Source organism: Amphibalanus amphitrite, unplaced genomic scaffold (assembly GCF_019059575.1).
Source record: "Amphibalanus amphitrite isolate SeventyFive unplaced genomic scaffold, NRLGWU_Aamphi_draft 001950F_arrow, whole genome shotgun sequence".
Classification (NCBI taxonomy): domain Eukaryota; kingdom Metazoa; phylum Arthropoda; class Thecostraca; order Balanomorpha; family Balanidae; genus Amphibalanus; species Amphibalanus amphitrite.
This window is the reverse complement of record NW_024883443.1, coordinates 16,209-38,645: the sequence shown is the minus strand read 5'-3', so window position 1 is coordinate 38,645 and position 22,437 is coordinate 16,209. Positions and strand designations below refer to the sequence as shown.

The following is a 22,437-nucleotide window of genomic DNA, read 5'->3' as shown; positions in this document are numbered from 1 at the left end:
ATGTAGAGTTAACCCTCGCACGACCAGGCCATTTCTCATAACACGAACGACCAGGGGGGGGGTTGTTACGACCCCCCCTGGCGTTTCGAAACGGAAGGTCGTAGAGCTTAGCGGAAAAAACCAACGGATTGCTCTCAACGAGATCTCGCGATTGGTGGTATATTGTTGGGTCCTAGGTCAACATTTGACCTACTTATGAGTTATGACCGGTCAAAGGTCAAATTTTCCGAAAAAATCAAACTTTTTCAACTTTCCGCGGCGATTGCGGCAACACAGTGGGAGATATCGACTTGAAACCTTCACTATCGTGTTCCTTGATCAATTCTCTATCGTTTGGTATGTATTTCGTTTCCCTAGCTCTAAAAATGGCGCGTTGGGAGCGCCGGAAGTCGGCAAGGTCACAGTCGGCGGCAGAAATTCGAAAAATCAAAATTTAAATTTTTGAAATCTGATTGTATTTTTGAATTTGGGAGGTCCATTTGCTCCCTATAGAAGCTAATATTGCTGCATATTCCCATTGAGGTGACAAGAATTAGCAAAATAGTGGTTCGGCCGCTTTTCAAAAATAGTACCGGACGCTGTTCCTCTTGTGACGTCATAGCTCCGTGACCTGACCTGACCCGGTCAATTTTCTTGCACCACACGATAGCCAATGCTTGCTTCAACATGCATGGGAAGTTTCATCATGATCCATCAAACAATGTGGGTATCACCGGCAGAAAACCTAGGGATTCGGCGCACACGTTTGGTAACTGTCGGCCGGAGGCTGTACCTCTTATGACGTCATAACTCCGTGACCTGACATGACCCGATCAATTTTTTTTCGGCAAAAGATGCGCAAAGGTTGCCCCAGAGGGTATTGAAAATTTCAGCCCGCTACGACAAGCCGTTTAGCGTGCACTTCGAAAAAAACCTCAGGGGGGTTGATACAACCCCCCCCCCCCTAGGCGTTCTAGGATTAACCCTCGCACGACCAGGCCATTTCTCATAACACGAACGACCAGGGGGGGGGGTTGTTACGACCCCCCCCTGGCGTTTCGAAACGGAAGGTCGTAGAGCTTAGCGGAAAAAACCAACGGATTGCTCTCAACGAGATCTCGCGATTGGTGGTATATTTTTTGGTCCTAGGTCAACATTTGACCTACTTTTGACCGGTCAAAGGTCAAATTTTCGTTAAAAATAGACTTTTTTCAACTTTCGGCGGCGATTGCGGCAAAACGGTGGGAGATATCGACTTGAAACCTTCACTATCGTGTTCCTTGATCAATTCTCTATCGTTTGGTATGTATTTCGTTTCCCTAGCTCTAAAAATGGCGCGTTGGGAGCGCCCATGGTGTGTCAAAAGTGGAAATAGCCGCCCGGCTTTAGTTCGCCAGCCTTGTCAATAGATGGCAGTACCACAATATGGGCAGCGGATCGTGCTATTGACGTCAGATTTTCGTTATCTGCTAAGAATTGAATGGCGGATCTTTTCATGCAAGAATCAAGTAAATCGGTCCACAACTTTTCTAGCAACAGAGATATGAAGTCAAACACCCTGCCAAGAGCGGCGGCGCGGCGACCGGCGGCAGCCGTTACGCGCCGCCTGGGAGACTGGCGGCGCTGAACGGTTCCGAATTGGCACTGCACTTAAACCTGTTAACTGCTTGGAATAGTTATTATAGCAAAATTTTCATTCAAGTGAGGAATAACCAAGGGCAGGAAGTATGTATGCTTGTGTGCGTACTATGTAAGCCAAGAAACTGCATTAGCTGATACTCGCTAATATTAGATCCAGCCAAGTCCAAACGCATTCCAGGTGATGTGTTTCTGATGGGTCAACAATATTTATCGTTCGAGGGCGGATACAGTTTTAACAATACAAAAAATATTTTTGCACAGCTCTATTCCTTGAATAATTCTCTTCAACGCCTCATTCCTAGTTAAGCGAATTAGCCCACCCGGGTTGAATAAATAAGGCGATTTCGCCACAAGGTCGGGGAAAACCAACCGAAAAAGGCCGCGCTCAACGTTAATTTGGGCATGCAGACTCTTAAAAACTCGCGTTGGGCGGGCAGGGTTTCCCAGGTATTGGCTCCAAAACACCGTATTCGGCTCCCGAATACGTCCAAGTGACCCGCCTCGCTCCTAGTTAAGCTCTAATTAGATCAAGTGACTCATAGGGAGCGAAAAAGCGACAAAAAGCATGAATTTACCTATGGCGGCGGGCTGCCGGGTTGCCAGACGGCGCACCGGCTATTTCCACTTTTGACACACCATGCGGAAGTCGGCAAGGTCACAGTCGGCGGCAGAAATTCGAAAAATCAAAATTTAAATTTTTGAAATCTGATTGTATTTTTGGATTTGGGAGGTCCATTTGCTCCCTATAGAAGCTAATATTGCTGCATATTCCCATTGAGGTGACAAGAAATAGCAAAATAGTGGCTCGGGCGCTTTTCAAAAATAGTACCGGACGCTGTTCCTCTTGTGACGTCATAGCTCCGTGACCTGACCTGACCCGGTCAAATTTCTTATACCATATGATAGCCAATACTTGCCCCAACATGCATGGGAAGTTTCATCACGATCCATCAACCGATGTCCGTACCACCGGCAGGAAACCTCGGGCGTTGGCACTCAGTTTGTGAAAATCCGGCCGGAGACTGTACCTCTTATGACGTCATAACTCCGTGACCTGACATGACCCGATCAATTTTTTTCGGCAAAAGATGCGCAAAGGTTGCCCCATAGGATATTGAAAATTTCAGCCCGCTACGACAAGCCGTTTAGCGTGCACTTCGAAAAAACCTCAGGGGGGGGGTTGATACAACCCCCCCCCCCCCTAGGCGTTCTAGGGTTAAAAGCCAGGCTGTTTGGGAAATATGCGCTTTTGCACAGATAAGTGTGGTAATGGACAGGCTGGTAGCTACGTTGGTCGCGTGGCAGCATGCTCCTATCAATCGGCTACTTATTTTGAGAGAGTTGACGCAGGCGCAGCATAAGTGATGCTCTTTCCAGTAATCTTGGATTTATGTCTGGTTACCAATAACATTGCTAAGAGCATTATCTAGTAGCTTAGGATTCCGCAAATGGATCTAGTTTTAGGTCTGCTGTTCATTATAATGTTTTTTTTCCTTCTCTAAGCTGTGCATTGGGTCAGCGTGGCGCTTTCGCTGGCTTCGTGCGCTATTGTTAGTTTTCACTTTTTAAGTTTTATATATGTAGGGTGGGGCGGTTTAGTCCGTTGTTATGGATGGGACAGTTTAGTTCGTTGTTATGCTATGTAGGATTGGGCGGTTTAGTCCGTTGTTATGCTATGTAGGATGGGGCGGTTTAGTCCGTTGTTATGCTATGTAGGATGGGGTGGTTTAGTCCGTTGTTATGCTATGTAGGATGGGGCAGTTTAGTCCGTTGTAATGCTATGCCGGATGGGATGGTTTAGTCCGTTGTTATGCTAGTCACTGGTTAGAATCAGAATTAAAACTCTCATGGATTTCAGTGGGTATCTTCATATCGAACAGGAGCCACGCATTTGCGGGGAGAAGATATCAGCTATCTATTGAAGGGCTGAGAGTAATTCGCTTACCTTTATAGATTAATGAAAATAATAGTTTGTATCAGGGATGCGGAGCCGGAGCCGGAGCCGGAGCCGGAGCCGCCGGAGCCGGCATATTTTGCCCGGAGCCGGAGCCGGAGCCGGAGCCGTGAAACAATATAGCCCGGAGCCGGAGCCGGAGCCGGAGCCGTCAAAAAAGGGGGCGACTCCGGCTCCTTTTCTTAAGAGGAAACATATACAGGGTGTTTCACTAAAAGTGTCAAAAAGAAAATGCTTATTAAAGATATATAAAATACGCAAAGCACGTGGTTGCGCACGTGGCTTTGTTGCAAATTTTTGGACATTTATGCTTTGGCCACTTAAGATATATTTTACACTCATACGGAGCGAGGGCAGGAGGCCAAAGTTACTAGTCGTTTTTTTTTCCTTATACAGAACAAGAACAGGTTATTTACACCGCAACGGGAGCGGTGGATTACACTTACATTTGGTGCTATCAGAAGCATTGAAACCGTACGCCGACTTTTCAGGAAACGTTTCACTCTCTCACCTGGCTACGACCCAGATTATAAAAGTTTCAAAGGGCTTCTTGAGAGGTTTAAAAGGGTTCCTTTGATGCCGGTTCCAGTCCAAAAAAAAAGGCGGGTCGCCCCCACCTCTCGGCGGAAATCGTTGAAAAGGTCAGGGTCTTTTTTAGGGCCTTTTAAGATAACAAGAAGCTTATTTCAACATCAGAAATAGCCAAGCCCCCAATTTATCAGAAACAACCACTGTAACGGCTGTAGCCACCAAGAACTTGCTGGACCAGAAGTTCCGTTCCCGGGCCGAATAATCAGCTGCCTCACCGCCCGCCCCTGGCCAGCGCGAGGTCCCGATCTGTCACCGCTAGCCTTCTGGTTTTGGTCAGTAGCTCTCGCAGAGCTGAGGAAGACTTAAGTCGCATCACTTTTGGAGCTGAAGAGCACAATGCAAGGCTTTGCCGACAGTCTGGACGCTGAAGATGAAAACGGGCTGTGAGGCACCTCCGGACACGTGCCGAAACGGTGCATCAAAAGAAGCGGCGGATATGTGGAATAGGTTTGAGTGACGGTGATGTCATTTTTATATATTCAAATGTCCAACAATCGCGGATGGAATGATGTGCAAATGTCCATAGAAAACATTGTTATTATGTGCATAAGGGCCTTTTACTTTTTGACACTTTTAGTGAAACACCCTGTATAACAGTAGAACAGGAAACAATTATTTACCTAATTCGGTTTGACAGTACAAGGCGTAAAACAATGTGGTATTCAAAATAGCCTTGTTATACAAATACAGAAGCAGCGTGTACCAATCCCATCGCCTTTTTTCTTCCACCCGTATTTTTTTGATCGCGTAGGGGTGTACTGAGTAGAAGCCGGAGCCGGAGCCACCGGAGCCGGATCATTTTACTCGGAGCCGGAGCCGGAGCCGGAGCCGCCTTGACATTTCACCCGGAGCCGGAGCCGGAGCCGGAGCCGATTTTTTTCTCCGGAGCCGGAGCCGGAGCCGGAGCCGTCTGAAATTTCCACGGCTCCGCATCCCTGGTTTGTATCAATCACCACCAAATTCCGTCTACTATAGGGTAGACGGAAAAGATCACGACGCGAAATATCGCTTGATTACGACGGCGGCTTGAGATAGACGCGATCAGTCCTGATCAGTTAGTCATACTATAATCACCAATTAAACAACATGTTTCAGCAATATCACACCATAAATGGCTAATGCATATTTAGAGCTAAATTATGTTGAACACTGAAGTAAAAGCCAGCTGAACAGTCCCGTTCGACCGGACGTCTCAAATCGCCGACATTCTCCCGTAGCTCTCTCGACCACCTCGTGAATCTGTCATGAGTCACGTGACCCACCGGCATATCGGCGCTCCCTTTGTGCTTTTTCGTCACGTGACCGGACGGCGGCGGCCGCCGCCGGGTGTCACGTGACCTTCAGTGACGGCCGCCGGTGGTGTCACGTGACCTCCACTCTGCGGGCCGGGCGGGCGGGCGGACGGCGGAGCGGACTAAACTTCAGTCGCATTCCAGTGCGGTGCGCCGCTGCGCCTGCTAGGTACCGTGGATAGATAGCAGCCGCGTGGAGCCGCTATCGTCGGCCGGTTGTTTAGACACTGTGGCAGCTGTAACGACTGCTGTACAACAGCAGCAGCAGTGCTTACATTTCCGCATCACCGTGGGCAGCTGCGGCTACCACCGGCGAGGGCCACGTATAGCTGGCAGACTACACAGAAATACAGCGATTAGACCGTCAGCTGAGGAACTTCAGCTCGCACCGCCAAAACAGCAAGTGGGAGACATTCTGTGATTGGGCTCATGTCATCGGTATCAGTGGCTTGGTGGATGGAACAATTGCCCAGTAACTGACGGCAGCAGCAGCAACGTTCTCACCGAAAGAAGCAAGCGGCAGTATCAGTAGCCAGCTCATGGTGGCAGCAGCAGCAACAACAGAAGTAATAGCAGCTGAAGCCAGCAGCAGGGAGCACTCAGCTGCAGCAATAGCACCAAGGAAACCAAGCAGCCACAGCAGCAGCAACGCTCACAGCAATAGAAGCAGCTGTTAATATCAGTAGCCTGTGGCAGCAGCAGAAGCAGCGGCTAATTTCGGCGGCAGCAGTGATATCCAGCATCACCAGCAGCCGCAGTACCACCATGCTGCGCGTGCCCAACCTGCCGCTGCGGCAGCGATCAGCCGGCGATCTCCCCAGCATCCCCGAGAACAGCGAGTCAGCGGAGCAGAGTCAGAGCCGACCGGTGCTGAGTCGGAGTCACGGAGACGTGAGTCGACTCCAGCCGCCGGCTCAGACTCACGGAGGAGCGACTCCAGAGAGCGGGGGACTGAGTCGGCCCGGCTCGGCCGAGTTCCTCTCACCAATACTGCCGGTAAGATATGGCTCAGCTTCTCACCAATACTGCCGGTAAGATATCTCAGTTCCTCTCACCAATACTGCCGGTAAGACACCTCAGCTTCTCACCAATACTGCCGGTAAGAGATGGCTCAGTTTCTCGCCAATGCTGCCGGTAAGAGATGGCTCAGTTTCTCACCAATATTGCCAGTTAGAGATGGCTCAGTTTCTCACCAACATTGCCGGTTAGAGATGGCTCAGCTTCTCACCAATACTGCCAGTAAGATATCTCAGTTTCTCACCAATACTGCCGGTAAGACACCTCAGCTTCTCACCAATGCTGTCGGGAAGATCCCTCAGCTTCTCACCAATACTGCCGGTAAGATATGGCTCAGTTTCTCACCAATGCTGCCGGTAAGAGATGGCTCAGTTTCTCACCAATATTACCGGTTAGAAATGGCACAGTTTCTCACCAATATTACCGGTAAGACACCTCAGTTTATCGCAAATACTGTCGGTAAGATATGACTCAGCTTCTCACCAGTACTGCCAGTTAGAGATGGGTCACGAATAGCGTAATTCAGAACACCACAAGTCAACATTTCGCACAGCAAGTGCAGTATTGTACTGAATTGTTGATAAACCATATGTCGCATCTTTGTCCACACCTCAGACATAAGACCTTCCTATTACGTCTTTCCTCAAATATACGTAACTCTCCGTCATTATTGCCCTATGTATTTCACTGACCTTTATTTGCCTTTACGTCGTCGTACCACAGTTTGTTTTCCGCGGCATGTCTGCTGCTTTGTGCAGTTGCACCAACGACTGGCATTGTGCACGGAACGCGCCATCCCGATCCGTGACAAACGTGACAGGCTAGCAGTGACAGATGTGAGCTTATCGGTCAACAATCGCACGTGTCGACTGCGCCAGCGGCGGTGCACATTTTCACACTGCACGCTGAGATGTGAGCAGCTTGCAGACAAGATGACCAAGATGACAATGGAAAGTTGGTGATTCTGTAATGAGTAATGACTAGCACTGGGTTAGTTACTTTGAAATGTAATGGTTTAACAACTTTTATTGCTTGCTTGCTCCAATGTGTTTGTGAGTGGATCAGGTTCCTTTCCTTTCAAGCAGTGTTTATCTGGTCTGCTGCTTAAAAGAGCCCTCCTCTCCTTGTTCTTTTCCTTATCTTGCTCAATGTCTCGGCATGTGGAGATATTGCCGCTATTGTTTGGTATATCTGAAATCTGAATTACCTACTTAGATAAAGTTCTCATAACTAGTGCAATGTGCATGTTTCACCTTTGTGGGGGGAGGGGGGGGGAGGCCGACAATTCATTCACACAAATATTAACTAATGTTTACTATGACTAAGATTCATTCAAGGTAGGTTAATTTGCCTGCCGCAGACCTAGCATCCGCTTTCAGTTTAGGCACTCCGCAATGGCGTTACAATCCGTGTGACAATCAATCGGTGCGATCAGCGACACGTTTGACTATGGTCTCTGACTTCCGATCAATGGTCTCTGACCTCGCAGCAACTGTCCTTTGACCTTTCCGTTTGCCACTGTCCTGAGTTGTGATTTGTCGCTCGTTAATCTCGACAGTAAAGGAGGGCGTAAACAGCATGATTTGTAAGTTACAAATTGTATAATAATTACAGGGTTGTATACGACTCAATCAATAGCAATCAATTCAATCACGACAAATTTGGGAAACCAATCAAATCAATCAAGTCAGAGCAGTTTTCGGGAATTGATTCAATCGACTCAAACGCGACAATGAAAGGAATCAATCAACTCAATCAAACGACTCAAACCAACACATACATTAGGTTTTTTGCCTCACCAACTTGGAAAAGTGTCCATAGCAGTCTGGTGTACCTACCTACCTACCTTCCTACCTACCCACAGAAGAAACATAAAAATATTGTCATTTAAAATTATAAATTGCCATACCATTCAAAGTTTCTATGTAATAAGGATGGATACCTAGTGATGGACAGGTGGATAATGACATTGAGGTTCAATGGGTAGAATTGGAGCAGAAGTTTCATTTAACCCATTTATGCCCAGGAATATTGACCATCATGAAAATCGACGAAATCAGAATATGTTATGCTCCTACCAGGGCCTTGTATGGAATCGAAAATAATTTTTGCCTGCAGCAAAAGTTTCTCGAGAAAAACGTAAAAAACATGCGTTGCGAAATCGCAACGAAGGGCACACCGGGCGCCATCAGCGTTGCGAAAACGCAACGACGGGCACATCAGACGGACATAAAGTACACTGAACTGCCGTATATGCTAATATGTTTTGACAAAACATCAATCAACTGTTGACAACTATTGCTTGAAAATGCGGAACCCACATCCGTCATGCTCTATAACCCGCCTAAGAGCCTCAGTGAGGAAGCATAACTTCATGATTCGCGAACGGGGAGATGGCAACACGGTCATTATCAACCATTTACGTTGTCCATTGCTGTTCATTTAAAGTTGTGGTCGACACGTATCCAGGATGATGCTTTCTTTTTGGAAGCTAGACAGATCCATTACCCCCACCTATCAGACCCTGCACAGTGCACACTGAATACAATTAAACGGAGGATTGGGAGTAAACCAGTAACTCTCGTATGCGCGTATATCCGCAAGCATTTTTAACCACCCTCCTAGGAGTAAAGTTAAATTCCATTGCAGGTTAGTCGTACCCACTCTCAGCAAAAAGAAAAAAAGGACCGATCCGGCTCTAACAAATTACCCGCGTAAGGCGTAGCGCATCAGAACAAATCGACTCCCAGTTTATCATGTTTACACCTAATCCAAAATTTTCATGGCCCCACTCTCAGCGACCTTCACGTGTAACCTCTTTCTCGAGACAATGCCAGGACAGAATGGTGATTCGACGTCAATCCGTCCTTTCCATCTTCAGGATAGTTGAATCCTCCTCCACGCCTCATCCCCCTGTTCCGGGCTGGACCGGCAACGTATATCGCAATCGGGCAGCTCACATAGGGGTGCGCCTGTAGCCGGGTGCAGTGAGTGCTTGGGAGGGGGGAAGGGGGTGGGTCATGGGTGGCGGCTGCCCACTGGCTGGGCTCAGTCTCCAGTCTACGATTGACCGTGTCCGGTCAGACAAATGTCTCCCCTAATTCCAATAATCCTGCTAGCTCTGAAAATGGTCTGATTAGATAAAAAGCCTATCAAAGTAAGAAAACAGGCGTATACTCCACATCAAGCAGCTTATGAATCTATGCGAGTTATGAATCCTAAAAATCATTATTTTCCCATGGGTCCGCCCTCATTACCCCTGCCGAAGGGCTCAGCTACCCTCGGAGGGGGCCTATCCCACTATTTGCCGACCCTCGGTTACCTTTTCTAACGTAAATGCTGGTAGTCAGCAGATTCTATCCAGAGAATGGCGATACCTATCTGTCGCCTGATACCAGAATACATCCCCGTTATTCATTATTTATGCGCAATGTACATAGTAGATCCAATTTCCAAAGGACCTAATTATCTCTCAGCTCCGTTAGCATCGCCGACCGTTTGATGCATGGGTCCTTTTCCTACCATGCGATTTTCAGATGCATGGGAACACATTGCTTAGTGAACGAACAGCCCGAGGCCGAAAATCTGCGAGAGAAAAAGAAAGGAGTGTTTGTGGCTGTTTGAGCCAGCAAATATGAAATGTGTCGCAACATTTTACGTGCGAACACACCTTGCACTAAACATACCTATATACGTCCCTCATGGCATAGGCGGCGGAGCGGGGGGAGGGGGCACCGGGGCACCGTGCCCCCCTTGATTTTGCCATTTTAACATTATCCCGATAGGCGTTGCATGGAAATGGAAATGGAAAGAATGAGACCAAAAGTCAGCAGTGCTCCCCCCCCCTTAATTGAAGATGTTCCGCCGCTACAGCCTCATGGCTACAAAATGAGAGAGAGAAAGAAAGAGAGAGAGAAAGAGAGAGAGAGGGGGGGAGAGTTGGGGAACGAGGAGGAGAGGGAGGAAGATGGGGGAGAGAAAGAGAGAACCCACAGCGTATCACGAGTGAAGTCTACTGTTGATATTCATACTTCCGCTAGTCCGCTACCCTGCCATGTGCCCATCGTTGCGTTTTCGCAACACCGCTGTCTTTCCGATGTGCCCTTCGTTGCGTTCCCGCAACGCGACCGTAGTCATATTTGAAAATAGTCACAAACCCTTTTTGTAGCATTATTTCTTAACAAAATGCATATCTACACTATTGTAGGGACTCTGCAGAATATGTTTACACAATTTTCATTACGATATTATTAAGCACTTAGCCTACTTATCTTGGTTTTCGTGACGTCATCACTCACAAAACCTTCGACTTCCCTCTGGGAGCTCTAGGCAGTAACTTACCGGCCGCACAGACTTGTAACTGCGTAACTTATCATGCGCACAACCATGCTACACACGCTGAAACTTGTCTCATCGGTTAGTCTCTTTTACACACTTCTCAAGCTTCGATCACGTCGACGCTTGCTTGCGTTGCGAAAACGCAACGAAGGGCGTAAATGGGTTAATGGGTGCAAAATAACCCAGTAGTTGACTCGCCCCTTAACCCAAATCACCACCTTTCACCTAAAGGTTGTCAATTTAATTTTGGCCATATTCCAACTCCATTTACACTAAATATCAGATATTCCGGTTGAAAGTTGGCTGCTCGGATTTTGACAGTGTTCGTGATTTGGACAATTTACCCTACACCACGTCTATTTTAATGGATAATATGCATCAATAACATATTAACCATAGGGAAATAGAAATAAATATCTTACCTGCATGTGACGGTTTCAGTTAGACAGAGACTGACGGGCAGCCTGAAAAATCTTTCCACACAATGTGCATTTGAGGCGTGGGATGTTGTCAGATTGGGAAGGAAGAGATTTGAAGTATTTAGCGGTCCACGACTCTGGACGTGGCATGTCAATGTTAGGTACCTATGTGAAGAATTCAAAACATTTAATTGCAATACAATTTGAAACTGTTAGGACTGGGGGATAAGGATGAGGATTAAAAGTATATTTAAAAGGAAATGGAGAGGACAGGGACTCTGGAACCACAGGATAAGATAAGGACAAAGGAAGTGGGAACAAAGAAAATTAAAACGCGAAAACGGCACGGTGCGACTGTGAATAAAAGAAAACGTTTTGCCAATAAGTATGCTAAGCTTTTATAAATCCTTATTCTACGTGTTTTGATTTTTTTGTAAGATGACGTCATTGATTATCATGTACTATGGTAGATCATCATAAAATATATCGGTTGTACAACACCAATTTCGTTTTAATTATTATTTCATTTGAAATAAAACCACTTAATAATATTCGGTAAAATATTTTAAGGAAAATGAGATATATTAAATATGTTATGCTTAGGCTCTCAGGAGAAAAGGATCAACAAATGTTTTGCTGCAATTTAAACAATGCAGCAAATTAGCTATTAATTGGTATACGTAAACGTAATTAGCGAGACGAAAACGGCGCTTTTGTTTCAGTTATTTTTGTAGGGGTTTGGTTGTTTCTGAGGAGATGTGGAGATGTGAATTATTAATTAATCACACTTTATTAGTATATAGGGCCTTGCGCTTTATAATCTGATTAAAAAAAGCTTCCTGCTGAGTGCAGAAAGGTAGGTAGGTGCATCGCCAGGTTCTATCACCAGGATTGGAGCAGTTATGAGTTATTGCAGTTGAAAGTCAAAGTTGGCTGTTCATGTTTAGGCCCTGTTCTTTATTTGGCCATCTACCCCATATTGCAGTTGTGATGACAATTGACAAGCAGTTTTCAATGTAGTTTTGTGATCTTTGATGTCATCAGTTGGTGTCATTATTTTTCATCAACTAAAACTTATTTGAACTTTCCATTCAATCGACTCAATCATACGAGTCACTCCAATTTTCGGGAATCAAATCAGTCAACCAGTCGCTTAAGTCAAACGAGTCAGTCAACCAGTCATCTCGAAAAGTCAATCGACTCAATCCAATCAACTCAAAATACGCGTTGAAACAAATCAATCAATTCAATCGACTTGATTGGTATACAACCCTGTTTGTAACCACCCAGTGGCAAGGGTATCAGTAACCTAGTGGCAAGGGTATCAATAACCCAGTGACAAGAGTATCAGTACCATCTATGCGCATTCTGAATAGCTGACAATTTCGCAATGCAACACAAGTGTCAAATAGCAGGACAATCAATTACTTTGAAAAGAGATAAAGCAGATGTCACACGACCGTATTGTTGTCAAATCCGTGCACTTTGAACAGAACACACGCGATTGCGTGGGATTGCAATGACGTGTAAAACAAAGAAACAACCACTCCGTTCGTCTACTACTCTTCTTGTTGTCCATTTCTTTTTAATTTATTTATTTGGCAGTGTCTGGTATTTACAGTCCATACTCTTTACCATCCAAGCATACGTCTTGTGAGAAGTCCGGTAGAATCAACTTGAAAGCATCAACATTGAACGGTATGAATGCACAACTACGGGTCATTCCATTCTTACTCATTCCAATACTGGAGCAGCGCTTAACACCAAGTTCTGATCATTGATTGAGTCACTGAGTTTTCCAGCTGTGTGATTTCCATCCATACCCTATGTAATTTCCATCCCCGGGGTGCAGAGAGGTAATATCCATCCGGCGAGCGAGCTGGTACGATGTGTCTCATTTTGTATGCAAAGTTGACGACGAATATCGTTTGCACATGCAGGCACGCGTCATCACCAGAACATAAAGCCAGCAGTGAGTCATTTTATCCACGGCGATCGCATGTTTATTATCCTGCCTCTACCTGACGCGAATGGTTCTGGGTAAAGGTGGTACGGTTGGGGGCAGAATGAAGGTGCTATTTTCGGGGTGGTGTTTCACCGATGATAGCAGCACGCTGCTATCACACGTGTCAAATTGGGTTTCCATGGAGACGTCAACAAGCCCATTTCTCCAACACTACCACCAGTATAACGCCCCAGTATAACGCCTTTTGTGGCGACTAACGGAGCGAGCGAGAGGGTGGGCCTTGCACGTGCGAAATTGCGAGGGGGTACCTCCAACCGACTTGTGCACGGCACCTTACTAACCGGTCTCTAGCGATGTGCCAAATTTGAGCACAATCGGTCCAGCCGTTCTCGAGATCTGGAAACGACCCCTGCACGTGCGCACGTGCAGCAGCACCCCAACTCTGGCACATGGATATGCATTGCCTAGTGGGTGCCTACCTACATGCCAACTCTCAGCGCAATCGGCCCAGTAGTTACCGAGATATTGCAACAATTACAAAAGTGACACCTCTTCGTTTTGCACGTGGCACGTGCATAAGGGGTCACCCACATGCATCGGGAATAGTACAATGCTTGGTAGAAGGAATGAAGCTACCCTACAAAAATTACCGCATGTAAATCGGTCAAGTGGTTGCTGAGATATAAGCCTCGCAAAAGCGTGACCACGGCCGGCCGGCCGGCCGCTCATACTCAGAAATTTCCGTTAATCTAAGGAAAGACTACGCTCGCTTCGCTCGCTCCGTAACAAGTATGACGTCAGCTCGCGAAATGAAATAGCGGCGTGCTGCTATCACCGGTGAACCACCACTCAGGAGAGGAGACCCATTGCTGAAGTGAACCTCACCGTGGGACATCAGGTATACTAGCAAATGCAGCGATCCGTGTTGTACACATACAACATATCCACTAATATAATATGTAGATATCCGTCTACAGATAATGGATATCAACCACTGTGTTGCTGTCCCCCCCCCCCGCCCCGCTAAGAGCTGATCCACCGCAATATCTCGCGGCGTCTTTCCCAGTGCACAGTGGTGTCACGAATTAGATAATCACGGTCGGGGAGATGGCGTGGGTAACACGTAGCCATTACCTTGTTATTGCGAGCTGTCACGTAACTAGTTCACCCTACCACGTAATGAATTTGTAGCTGCTATGTGCGGGAACAGGACGTAACTGCAGTCACCCTACCGCGTACTGAGTAGTGAGTTTAGCTGGTATGTGCAGGAATATGTCGCCCGGTCCAGAAACTATGTGAACATATGGGCTTCTGGCACCATCTTTGTCTAGTTTAACCTTCAACTTTGCATTGGTTGATGATCGTTTTACATATTGTTTATCCCGCGCCCTGCTGGGGGGGGGGGGGTGTTTGAACACCCCCCCTTGTGGTTTTTCGCGAATATCTCAAAAACGGCGGCGCGGAGCGCCGCCGTTTTTGGTACACCTTATCATACATCAATTCTACACATGTTGTAAAAATTTCAGACCAAGGTCATTCAAGGTCAGGTCACCAGGTCACTTGAAGTGACCTCACCTCATAAAAAGTTTCAATGTCTGTCATAGCTACACCCAGTGACCGATCGCTTTGAAACTTTCAGCGATTGCTAAGAGCAATAGCATGTACAAAATGTATATCTCAGAATTTTGATATCGATGACCTAAGGTCAGGTCAATTTTGCGACCTCCCCATTATAAGTCAATGGGAGAAAATTGAAATGCGCCTCTTTTGGATGAAAGACATTATAAACACTCCCAAACACCGAATTACAAGTGGTTTAGACACACTGAACATGAAAATGGTGTCCGTGACCCTTGTTTATGCCCTGAGGTCATCTTAGGTCACGAATGGTATCTAACAGTTTTTCGCAAATAACTTTTGATAGAGGCATGTTAGAGCGATGAAAACGCCTTAGATGTGTTCAGCTCGACGATACGGATCGACTGATATGCAACATGACCCTTTCCGGTCAGGTCATGACCTTGACCTGAGGTCAAATTTTCAAGTTGACCTTTCAAGGTCAAGTTATAGTTCATTCGATGCGTCTTGACGAGAGGAACACGATGCCGGTAAAAGTAAGCTCGTACAGGGCTTGGGTCAAAAGGTATTGCAGAAAAACTGTTTCCGAAAAAATCGGCTATTTTTGCAGTTTTTGCCCCCTGCAGGCAAAACCGTTGACGTTAGGTCAAATTTGAGAGAATTACTCAGAAAGGGCGTTAATAGGGCTATCGAATGCGCTTTTCCGCGGCGCTGTAGCTCTATTGGTTCCCGAGTTATGCGTTGGCTTCTTGGAAATTTTCGCCATTCGACCTGGAAATCGGCGAAATTTTGCCTTCAATGACCTCTGGTGACCTGACCTTTGACCTGACCAAAAAATTGACCGAAGTGATTTCGTCATTATTTTTGACGCTCTCTCGAACGCCGCCTTCCGCGTATCGCTACGTGGCCCAGGAGCCGAGTTACAAGGGGGGGGGGTGTTCAACCCCCCCCCCCCAGCAGGGCGTGGAAATCCAGGACCCCCAGCCGGGCGCGGGTTAATTGACTTGCACCTGATTTTTTTTCAAAATGTAAGCCATCATGAGCAGATTTTGTACCTGAAGTGATGTCATAAGAACAGCTTCGTTACTTGTCATGTTCATAGTTTGACCAGTGCAGCACATGACGCCAATGTACCGAATCAGCCCACATAAAACTGATTATCAGACTCTCCCACTGATCATCCCTTTTGGACATTGTTCCTAACTCAACACAAACAACTCAACTTTTGGTCTATTCAAAAAGCTGTCCGCTAATGGCGGCTGCCTTGCAAAAGCGTCTCAGGATCAGACGCTGTCCGCTCAGAGAGAAAACCGGGGCTGACGCACTGGCTTCCAATACGTCACGGGTCATTGGAATATTGATGACGTCATTGGGTAACATGTGACAGTATACGAGGTCGTGCGGGAAGTCAGTGCTCACTGTTCGTCACCCATGCCTAGTATCGGGATTCTGGAGTAATTGCGTAACCGCGCTGCGAACGCCTGCCGCTCTGGGAATAACGAACTATTTATGAGACAAGCTGGGCCATCATGGATGCCAGGCTGTCACATCTCTCATGACAGGGAGCATATGTGACGCTGGCTCGTCAGGACTCAGGGAAACAAACTGTACGTACAAGTAGCATTGCTGCATAGCATTGTATGAATCTACATTATTCGTAGATTCCTAGCGTGTTCGAAGTGAGGGTCACAAATATCCCAGGATGACGCAATATGTTAAATAAAACATGACCCTCGTGTAACGGTACGAAGACCTGCTGTCACTCGAAACCAGCATTAAAGACATTGCGCTGCTCTTTAAAAACTTCAGCTGTCTGAATTCAAACTAAGCAAAAAACTAGGCTTCAATTGTGATTTTCAATTGTTTTTGTTTTCTTTTAAACCACATTTTGCACACTTGCCTGTCTATAGACATGTAGCAGCGCATGTCCATTGTCCAGCAAGAACGAGCCCAAAACTGCGATTATGCATGCCTGTTGCGACACACACACAGATATTATACCGGAAGCACGTACAGCAATTCTCCGAGTCCCCAGCCGTAAGCCTGCCTTCTATGGACGGCCTGGGCCGAACTACCGGCGACATGTGCAGCCCGACGTCCTAGTTTGTATGCGTACTGCGTGTATGCGTCAGGCGCGGATACAAGGGGGGGGGGCCATGGGGGCCATGGCCCCCCCTTGGCCGATTTTTTTTTTCAAAAATAAAATAAAAAGTTAAAAAGTTAAAAAGCTGAAAAGGGGGCCTCCTGAAAATAAAGTGGCCGAAATCCGATGAGTTTTTTTTTAACCTACCCACTTAAATATTTCTTAGAAGACTAGCTGAGAAGACTTCTTTGTTAGAAGATTGGTAAAGCTTTTCATAACTTGGAGGTCTCTTATACTCACAGAGATGACCACTTTTACAGGGCCTCCTAACCAGGGGCGTCGACACCGGTCCGACTTTTCCGACTAGTCGGACCACTTTTTCGACTAGGCGGTGCCCTGCTGTGGCTCGCGGGGGCCCTGCTGCGACCGCGGGAGCCCCTGCTGTGGCCGCGGGGGCCCCTGTTGGGGCTCTCGGGGGCCCAGCTGCGGCCACGGGGGCCCCTGCTGCGGCTCGCGGGGGCCCCCGTTGGGGCTCTCGGGGGCCCTGCTGCGGCCACGGGGGCCCTGCTGCGGCTCGGCCCCCCTGCTACAGAATGCGGGGGCCCTGCTGCGCCTCTGGGGCCCTGCTAGACACCGCGGGGGCCCCTTCTGCGGCTCGCGGGGGCCCTGCTGCGACCCGCGGGTGCCCTGCTGCGACTACGAGGCCCCTGGTGCGGCCACGGGGGTCCCTGCTGCGGCCACGGGGGCCCCTGCTATAGAATTCGGGGGCCCTGCTGCGCCTCTGGGGCCCTGCTAAACATCGCGGGGGCCTATACATTTGTATACTTATGTATGTATGTAAATGTACAGGTCTCGCGGGTTTTAGCGGTAGGTTTTGCACCTAGAAAATTTAGTGTACTTCAGGCTATATCTTTGTCGTCTTAACCCTCGCCGGACCTATTGGTTTTCTACATACGCGCCGGCCGAGGGGGGGGGCGGGTACGACCCCCCCCTCGCCGTTTCGCCCCTGGTGGAGCTAGCGCGTCGCGGAAAAAACGAGCGTGTGCGCCGTTACGAGACGCAGAGATTGGTACCCGATTTTAAGGTCCTAGGTCAACCGGTGACCTCTGAGGTCAGGTCAAGTGCCCCAGGGTACGGTTCAGTGTTTGGTGAATAACTTCGCAAAAAACGGCCGCAGAGCGCCGATTTTGGCAGCATCGTGTTCGCCTCGCTCAGGCGCGTCGAATGATATACTTTTTGTCCGGGTCAGGTCAACTTGGGGTGTTGACCTCAGGTCAAGGTCAGGTCAGCACCCCCAGGTCACGAAGTTGGTCGAAAGAGGTCATGTCGCATATCATTCGATTCGGCAGGCCTTCCTGAGTCCATTGGTGCCTTTCCCGACTCGCTAGCTCAATTTGATCAAGAGTTATTGACGAAAAACTAATTTGACCTTGATGACGTCATAAATGACGTCACGCAGGGTCAACATTGCAAAAGTGACGCATCTAACCTTGCAAGGAGTGCATCAAATCACGATTCCGTGTGCTTGAGATAGTTGGAGATCGTTCCCGGCGCCAGAATAGCAGTTTGAATTTTTCCCCATTGACTTATAATGGTGAGGTCACGAAAATGACCTGACCTCATATGACCTTAAGGAAAAATCCGAGATATACAAGTTGTGGGACTCATAATGGATACTAGATCCTGCAAGTTTCATTTCCCTGTGACATCTCCTCTGGCAGTGAGGGCGTTGCGAAGTTGCGACATCTGAAGACCGTGCAGAGGTTCACTTATGACGTCATAGGTCAGTGACCTGACCTGACCCAAAAATGCGGTTGGTGTCAAAAGATCCGGCTTGGATCAAAGGTCAGGTATGCCAAGTTTCAGCTCTCTATCGCCAGCGTGTTCGGAGCTATCGCGAAAAAACCCTATGGGGGGGCGGCACCCGCCCCCCCCCCTCGGCCGGCGAGGGTTAAGCTTTTAAGTGTTGAAGATGCGATCGACTTGTTGGGTAACAAGCCGGCCATGATCGTGTAAAATGGCTTCATCGTAGATCGACTAGTTTCTGAGATATAACCGGAAATGTAAAAGTGCAAAACCTACCGCTTAATCTCGCGAGACCTGTACGTTGGGAAGCCGCTCGACACCTGGGGGCCCCCACCGGTGGGACCCCCCGAGAAAAAGTCGGACCAGTTTTCCTTACGCGTCGACGCCCCTGCTCCTAACCTGCACAGGGGGCCTCCAAGCCTGCACAGATGTTGAGATGTTGCCTGAACAGCTAGATAAGCTCAATAGACGCAGTTTTTTTTTTGGGGGGGGGGGGGGCCCAACAAGTGGGAAGATGGGGCCTCCAACAGGTGGGATTATGGGGGGGGGCCTCCTGGTTTCTAATGGCCCCTCCCTTGGAGATTTTCTGGATCCGCCCCTGGTATGCGTATCGTGCATTGCGTACGCGCTCGGCGTGGAGAGCTGAGAGCGTTCAGGGGCGGCCCTGTAACAGGCACGTCTCGCCCCTGTCAGCATGGTTGGTCCTATGCATGGGTATAAATCTGCACCGGGATGACATTGGTGCGCCGAGCTCGCTGCAGAGAGAGGTCATCATTTTGAACCGCGCCGGAGACTTACAACGTAGATTGCCGGAGATCGGCGTTTTGGAATAAAATCCAGCGTGGGATGTTCGACTGTTGGGTGGCGCTCGTCCCACTGTCGATCTGTACTGTCCACTGTCGATCTGTGCTATCCACTGTCCCCAGTTCATTGTCATGGCACGTCTTTGTCATGACAAGCTGCAATACCTCTGACGAACTGGTGTGCTGGCTTACAGCAACTTGTTTACGTCGTTTCATTCGCTCATGCAGGACACCAACTCGAATCTTCTCTTTCCTTGTCCTCGTTTCACGCTTATCCCACGCGAAGGTGACATCTGCCATGTTTTCTGACACTCACCCTTTCAACTGACGTTCGTTCCCTTCACTGACGTTCATGCCTTTCCCTAGTGTTCTCCATGTTCACTGATGTTGCCCCTTCACTGATAGTATCGCTGTTGTTTGACGTAGTTGAGTTGACGTCCGTCCCGTTTTCTGACGTGTTCAATCTCTTTGTTTCAGTTCGCGGAGATTCCTCCAGAGAAGGGTCTTCGCCGCTGCAGGTCCCTGCTGAGACAAGTCGCGAGAAAGGCGCGCAAAAACATCCTTCATCACAGCACGCACGACTGCTCCATACCATCCGACTGTCGCGAACAGCTGAAACACATCTACGTCTACTGAGCGGGACAGCGTGACGTCAGTGACTCACTGTGACGTCATTGGATCGGCAGTTGTCACGTCTTATTGGTTTGAATTGCCAGCTGTGATCGACGGACTAGGATAATAATCAAAACAAGGCAGGAAGGGGAGATTCAGGTTGATTGGATTTGGAGACACCATGACATGTGCGCGATCAGCTACATTTTTCTACGACATCCACACCTGTAATCGTATTTTGTTCTGTCTTGCATTTGTTGTGCTCGTTTCTCAGGAGTTTTGTTTGTGACAACACTCTGTGGGACTCTGATCGCGTCATCAACCCCCACATCCCCAATGTCGCCCCCCTCCCCCGGGGCAGTATCATTGACCCCACATTGGCAGTCTGCAGCCCTCCGGTGAGCGGTCGACCTCACCGGAGGTCGACCGCTCACCGGAGTGTAGCCTCCCCCGGCCAGCCGTCATCGACCCCCACACCCCCAGTGTAGCCGCCCCGGGCCAGCGGTCGGCACCACATCCCCAGTGTAGCCGCCCCCGGCCTGCTCATCTGCCCTACACCCCCAGTGTAGCCGCCTCCCGGCCAGTGTAGAGGTCCACCCTACACCCGCAGTGTGCCACCCCCCGGGGCCAGTGTAGCGGTCGGCCCTACACGTCACCTGACAGCGTGCCGCCCCCGGACAGCGGTCGGTCGGTCCATTCGGCGCCCGCGTGACCCTGAAATTGGCGCGCCGGCGCCCAGTGTGGCGCACCGGGACCTTCAGCGGTGTCCTAGCGGCCCATGAAGGTCTCCCAGTAGGCCCACAGTGCGCCCCGGGTGGTCCATGAAGGTCTCCCAGTAGGCCCACAGTGCGCCCCGGGCGATAACACAGTGCTGGCGGCCATAGCTAGCTTCCGGAGCTGGCGGGAAGTCGGCAGGGTCTGGTGTGACGTCACTGTATGACGTCACTGAGTTACACAATGTGTGACGTCATTGGTGGTGTTTGAGTGACGTCATAAAGTGTGACGGCAGTGGTGGAGTTCATGTGAATGTACATTAGTGGATTCTGGAGAGTGTTGTGGACTGTGGTTGGTGCGGCGGTGAATATTGATATTCAGGGAGTCACTTACATGTGAATGCTGCAGGTTCAGCTAGCAATGAACAGGGAGTGGGTCTCCCCATGGAAAAGGCGTGTGTTTGGGGAAGGAGAAGGACGAAAATGTGAACTGTATGTAGGCAGTAACTGAACGAGAGAGTGCATAGACTGTCCAATGTTAAACCAGCCAATTTGTCATAACCGTGTTGTGTGGGCCGTTGCTTTGTCAAAGCATTTTGTAGCATGCAGAAAATGGTGTCGTCTGAAAGTGGTTTGCATTGTGTAATTACGTTTATACATAAGGTATTTGACAAAATATTGTTGGTTATTTTTGTACCATATCTCGTAAGGATTGAAAAAATGTCCTTTCAAATGTCTGCTCAATTGTTTCACCTTACTCCTGTTCATTATTCCATGTAAATGCTGCTCACTACACATGTAGCACGAATGCTGATAATAGCTCCGTCCACTGTCCAGGTATTTGATAATAAAACCACAAATACAGGGTGTTTCTGAAAATGCTGACACATTTATTTCTCCTATAGCTCTCATGTTTATTGACGTACAGATATCGTCATAGGCTACAACTGATCAGTCATCATCGGAAATTCACATCCATCGCCAATAATCACTATCTGACCCCCTTCCCGGAACCTAGAGCAGGTGCTCGAAGTGGCCACCACTTCTGGCCAAACAGAGTTCGGCCCGACGGCGCACTGCTTCCAGAACTCGGCGGCACTCCTGGGGAGTCACCGCCCTCACGCACGCGCGGACCGCAGCCTTCAGCTCGGGGATGTCTCGGGGTTCACTCTTGTAGGCTCTTTCCTTGACATGGCCCCAGAGGTAGAAGTCCGCCGGCGTGAGGTCCGGAGACCTCGGTGACCACCTGGTGGGGGTGCCTCGGGAGATGAGCCGCCCCCCGAAGCGCTCCTGCAGCCACTTGAGGGTCACATTGGCAGCATGAGCGGGGGCACCATCCTGCTGCAACCACTGCTCGTTGATGGTGTCCACACACTTCCTCTGGAGCGCAGCCCCTAACTTCTTTAGCAGCTGCTGATAGCGCTCTGCCGTCACTGTGGGGACCTCGCCCGCGTCATCTTCGATCCAGATTGGGCCGATAATGCCCGTGTTGCTCACAGCGCACCACGCAGTGCATCGTGGCGGATGCAACTGACGTTCTGCGACCTCGTCTGGGGCCTTCTCGCTCCAGATCCTGTTGTTCTGGGAGTTGACTCTGCCGTCAAGGTAAAAATGGGCCTCGTCGGTAAACCAAACGTTCTCCAGA

The 22,437-nt window shown here is 48.7% G+C and overlaps 1 protein-coding gene across 1 annotated transcript; it reads left to right on the top strand.

Moving 5' to 3' along the window:
- Window positions 1-5,547: 5,547 nt before the first annotated feature.
- Window positions 5,548-21,656, top strand: LOC122375893. Its single transcript, XM_043355466.1, has 2 exons — window positions 5,548-6,453; window positions 19,945-21,656. The coding sequence occupies exons 1-2, from the start codon at window positions 6,223-6,225 to the stop codon at window positions 20,101-20,103; spliced, it is 390 nt and encodes a 129-aa protein (XP_043211401.1). The 5' UTR covers window positions 5,548-6,222; the 3' UTR covers window positions 20,104-21,656.
- Window positions 21,657-22,437: the final 781 nt, after the last annotated feature.

Coding starts and splice junctions, on each gene's coding strand:
- LOC122375893 (XM_043355466.1), top strand. CDS start 6,223: ATGCTGCGCGTGCCCAACCTGCCGCTGCGGCAGCGATCAGCCGGCGAT. Junction 6,454..19,944: donor TCCTCTCACCAATACTGCCG/GTAAGATATGGC, acceptor TCTTTGTTTCAG/TTCGCGGAGATTCCTCCAGA.